This window comes from Mus pahari, chromosome 1 (assembly GCF_900095145.1).
Source record: "Mus pahari chromosome 1, PAHARI_EIJ_v1.1, whole genome shotgun sequence".
Taxonomy (NCBI): Eukaryota; Metazoa; Chordata; class Mammalia; order Rodentia; family Muridae; genus Mus; species Mus pahari.
In genome coordinates this window covers 89,383,151-89,388,140 of record NC_034590.1, presented here as the reverse complement: position 1 = coordinate 89,388,140, position 4,990 = coordinate 89,383,151, and the positions used below count along the sequence as shown (strand labels likewise).

General features: G+C 40.6%; 1 protein-coding gene across 1 annotated transcript in view; it reads left to right on the top strand.

Moving 5' to 3' along the window:
* The window catches only part of Thumpd1 (THUMP domain containing 1), a 6,931-nt gene extending 2,466 nt beyond the window's left edge, over nucleotides 1–4,465 (top strand). The window contains exons 2-4 of the mRNA XM_021205425.2: nucleotides 758–938; nucleotides 1,784–2,032; nucleotides 2,459–4,465. Of these exons, the coding sequence (XP_021061084.1) occupies nucleotides 758–938; nucleotides 1,784–2,032; nucleotides 2,459–2,856 (828 nt within the window). The 3' untranslated portion in view covers nucleotides 2,857–4,465. The remainder of the gene's footprint in view (nucleotides 1–757; nucleotides 939–1,783; nucleotides 2,033–2,458) is intronic.
* Nucleotides 4,466–4,990: the final 525 nt, after the last annotated feature.

Here is a 4,990-nt window from a genome sequence, read left to right as displayed (position 1 = left end):
CTGGGCATCTACCCAGAAGATGTTCCAATGGTAATAAGGACACTTGCTCCACTATGTTCATAGCAGCCTTATTTATAATAGCCAGAAGCTGGAAAGAACCCAGATGTCCCGTAATAGAGGAATGGATACAGAAAATGTGGTGCATTTACACAATGGAGTACTACTCAGCTGTTAAAAACAATAAATTTATGAAATTATTGGGTAAATGGATGTATCTGGAGGATATCATCCGTAGTGAGGTAACCCAATCACAAAAGTCACTAGATATGTACTCACCGATAAGTGGATATTACTCCAGAAACTTAGAGTACCCAAGGTACAATTTGCAAAACACAAGAAAACCAAGACAGGAAGACCAATGTGTATTCCTCCTTAGAATAGGGAACAAAAACCCACAAAAGGAGTTACAGAGACAAAGTTTGGAGCTAAGACGAAAGTGTGCTCTGTTTCTTATAGTGGGAGTAAGGGGTTTTAGTTCTCTCATACATTCAGTTCATATCCTATCACAGCCACATTGCCTGCCTGCCTGCCTGCCACTATCCAGATGGGTCTGAAAGCATTTTCAGATGACACATACCACACACAGGGAATTTATTTCTTAATGTGCATTTTGGAAGTTGTATTTTATTACTCTAATAAAAAAATGTATTGTCAACATTGAGACCTCTGCCACTGGGGTTTTCACATACGTAGTTAATTACAGTGTTTGAACATAAGCTGTTCTGTAATTTCTGCCTGTTGGTTTTTATATTAACAGTTTATAGACAAGGACCAGCAGCCCTCTGGAAGTGAGGGAGAGGGAGAAGACGATGATGCGGAGGCTGCCTTGAAAAAAGAAGTTGGTGACATTAAGGCTTCTACAGAGAAGAGGCTGAGAAGATTCCAGTCAGTGGAGAGTGGAGCGAATAATGTAGTCTTCATCAGGACACTTGGGATAGGTATGTCTGATTAACAGCCCTAAGATCATCAATCCCATAGTATCTGGGCATTTCTGTCTTAGCAGATGCTGCCAGGACAATGGCTTCCTGGGTATGGCTGTTAATTATTCTGTGGAATGTTTCCACAGTCCATCAACAATCTGTCAGTTTCCGAAGGTTTTTGAAAAGGTTTTCAGATGACATATACCACCCACAGGGACTTTGCTTCTTCCTCCACACTTTGGAAGTGGTGCCATTTTAGTTTCCTAATAATGTGGAGAGGTGGAGGGTGGTGAGCATTGGGTAAGAGTAGGGACCTGGCTGTGCTGCATCCTTCGTTTGGTAACTCAAGGTAGAATGAAAGTGTGAATTCTGTCTCAAAAGAGCAGCTGCTACTTAGTTCCAGGTAGTTACCATTTAGGAGAGGAGGGCCTGGTCCACTTAAAACCTGGAAATAGAATTCCTATGACTTTCAAATGTGGTCACTAATTTGAAAATATTAGCCCTGTTGTCTTGGGCAGATGTGTTAGTTGGGAAGTAGCCAGAATCACTGTGTCACACTGTGCTCTATGGTGCTAGGATTCTTCCCCAACTGAGAGCTGGACTTCTGTACTCATTAACTAATGAATTAGGATACAGATTTTGTTTTTGTAAAAATACGCTGTGTAATGCTTGTTACTCTAATTTGTTTTACAAGAAAACAACGGTAAGGTGTTGTGGTTTAAGTTTGATTCTGAGATTATCAACATTTATATTTGGTAAGTACCTGAGAAATACTAGATGGAAAATAAAAACAAAAAACTCTTATGTTTTTTTCTTGTGTTTCTTCTTCTTCTTCTTTTTTTTTTTTTTTCTTTTTCTCTTAGAACCTGAGAAATTAGTGCATCATATTCTCCAGGATATGTACAAAACCAAGAAAAAGAAGACACGGGTTATTCTACGAATGCTGCCTGTCTCGGGCACATGTAAAGCTTTTTTAGAAGATATGAAAAAATATGCAGAAACATTTCTGGAACCCTGGTTTAAAGCCCCAAACAAAGGGACATTTCAGATTGTATACAAATCTCGAAATAATAGCCATATGAATAGAGACGAAGTTATTAAAGAGTTGGCAGGTAAGTTCTCTTAGTAATTTTATATAGCCTGCTCTGGTTTACGCTTAAAAATTTTTAAGTTTTTTTTTTTACCACATATATGAGATCTAAGTCATACTGGTATGTGAGATAGATTCTCTGGTAGAATTCTTTGCAAATCAAAATTGAATATTTGGGAAAATACAGTGGTCTGCCTATACCAATGGGTGATTGGTCATTAGATCCCCTAGGGATACCAAACCTGTGAGTGCTCAGGTAAGTCTTATATAAAATTGGCTGCCTTGGTATAAAACAAAAAAGTATAAATGGAATTTGATTGTCAGTCTCAAAGAACAGTGAATTTTTATAAACACTTTTTTAACAAATCCTGTATAGTAAGGGATGAAAGCCTTGTTTGGCTCCATCAGGCTTAATGTTATCCTTCTTTCTTTCCTATTTTTGTTTCAGGAATAGTGGGCAGCCTCAATTCAGAAAACAAAGTGGATCTCACTAATCCAGAATACACGGTGGTGGTAGAAATCATCAAAGCTGTGTGTTGCCTGAGTGTTGTGAAAGATTATGTGCTGTTCAGAAAATATAACCTCCAAGAAGTAGTGAAGAGTGCAAAAGACTCACAGCCTCACCCAAAGCTGGGAAATGGCAAAGATGCAAAATTGGAACCTGATAGCAAGTCGAATCAAAGTGATCCTCCAGAAGGGAACCAGGTGGCACCGGAGAGTAGCGAGGAGCTTGGGCAGACAGAGCCAGGGTCCGAATCCCAGGCGGGGAGTGAAGGAGCCGCTGACCCTGAACCTGAAAGTCAAGTCTCAGAAGTACCCAAGAAAAATGAAAATGAGCTTTCATAGGTCATTCTGCGGGAAGGTGGTCTCAGCTAGGCTTCCATGTGAAATTGTGATCATATATTTTGACTTTTGTGTGCTGCTCAGTGCTGATCCCACAGTCCCCGTTGTCAGTTTTGTTAGAGCCTTCCAGGCCTGTATGTCGGTATGTGCAGAAGCACACACTGTTTCCTATGGGAGGGTGCTAGGACGATGGTGTTGGCTTCTGCCTCCTCATTACTCTCTAGTTTCCCTTTAAGCACTGCCAACTGGTGGAACTGAACAATCTCTGAGTGGGAAATGAGCAGGACATTCTGAGGAGGGTGTGTGCTATGGCTCAGCTGTCCCTGCCATTCTATTGTGCACATAGAGAAGCAGCGTTGTGGATTATTGGGAATCACTTTGTGATGCTTTCTACTTTTTGCTTTTCTTGTTTTTGTTTGTTTGTTTTTTTGTTTTGTTTTATGTTAAGAGCAAATCTGATGTCTCATCACTGCAGGTGTTTTAGAGAAGGTATGAGTTAGAAGAGACCTGCTCTTGGTGTAGACCCAGGGGTGTTTCTGATAAGGTTAGGGATGAGGAATCACTGCCAGGCCACTTCCATATCCTAGTACAAAAACCAGGAAAGAAAGCTGCTATCCCAGGGTTTCACTGGACTGCTGTCTGTCCAAGCTGGTCTGTCAGTTCGTGGTGCTTTCCAGTGTTCCTCACAGGCAGAGATTGGGTAGAAGCGAGCCGAGAATACTGTAAAACCACCTGTCCAGGTGGGGACTGTAACATAGGTTGGGAAATGGGTTTGTGCTTAAATCTTAATGCACAGAGCTAGTGACAAGAGAATATATACCTCATGTCACACAGCTAGAGGCTTGCTTGGTAAGCCAGACTAAGAAGATATGGGAGAAGCAGTGAATAGGCCATACCTTGCTAATGCAGACGGGACTAGACCATCCTCGGGTGTTTGGCATGCTGACTCGGGTCTGAGATTGAAACCATCTTGAAAGGATAGGCCTTAGTGTCACTTAGGGGGACAGGAGGAGAGGTTCTTGGTGCCTTCTTGTGGCTTGCTCCAACATAGAGGGACTTGTCTTTTAATAGTGTAGGACAGAGGGCCTGAGGACCAGTTACTCTCTGCTCGGACAGGAAGTTCTGGAGCAGGGCAAGCTGCTGCACTTGAGGTTTTGATCTGTACTTCGCTTTTAATGGCCTTTTTATTTATTTGTTTTCAATGAGTCCCTAGTGTGACTGGCTATTTTCTAGTTGTACAGTGCTGTGTGGTCTTGGGATCTAAACTCACTGACTGATTTTGCTCTGCCTTCAGATTTGCCGACTTTGTCTTCACTGACTTTTCAGTGTGCTAGTGTACAGGTGATCCAGGGTAGGAACATAGCAGTTAGTTTAAAACTAGAGCAGTTAGGACAGAAAATAAAGAAGCAGAAACCAAATCCCTGTGCTGAGGGTCAGCATGCCTGCCCTGCTCTGCAGAGAGGAGGTAAGCCTGGTCCTGGTGGACACCTTTCTCCAAAGCTGAATACCGTTCTCAGATATTTTTACTGCATTTTGTTCTTGGTACAGCTGAACGTTCAAGTTTTCAAAGTTCCTGATATTTTAAAAAATAAAAATGAATTTGTTCTGTAAAGTTTGGCATTCTTTTTTATTCTGCCCCATATTAAATGTCTTTCTATGTGTATAGTATGTTTACTATAAAAACAGCTTTCTATGTGTATAGTGTGTTTACTGTAAAAATGCTTATATGTTTGATTATGTATCAAAAATCCAGCCTCATCGTTCCTAAAAAGTAAAGATACTAAATTTATTCCTGAATAATTAATATTCAAAAACTACAAATTTAAAATACCTTGCAGGATTTACTTCAAGCACCTATCTCATACTGAACTTTGTTAACATCATTAACCGGCCCTTGAATCATTTATACTTCTGATTGAAGAGTATTTTAATCTGCTTGAAAGGGTGGTTTCATAAAGACTTGTTATGCAAAGGGATCACCTGAGACAGTCTTAGGACAGTTCGTCTTTGGAATAATCATGACAAGACTTATAAAACATGGATTCATAGTATGCTGCCCTTTCTCTGGAGATGTTTGACCTTTGACAATTCATTCTCTGATGGTTTGAACATCACAACAGTACCCTTCTCAAATATG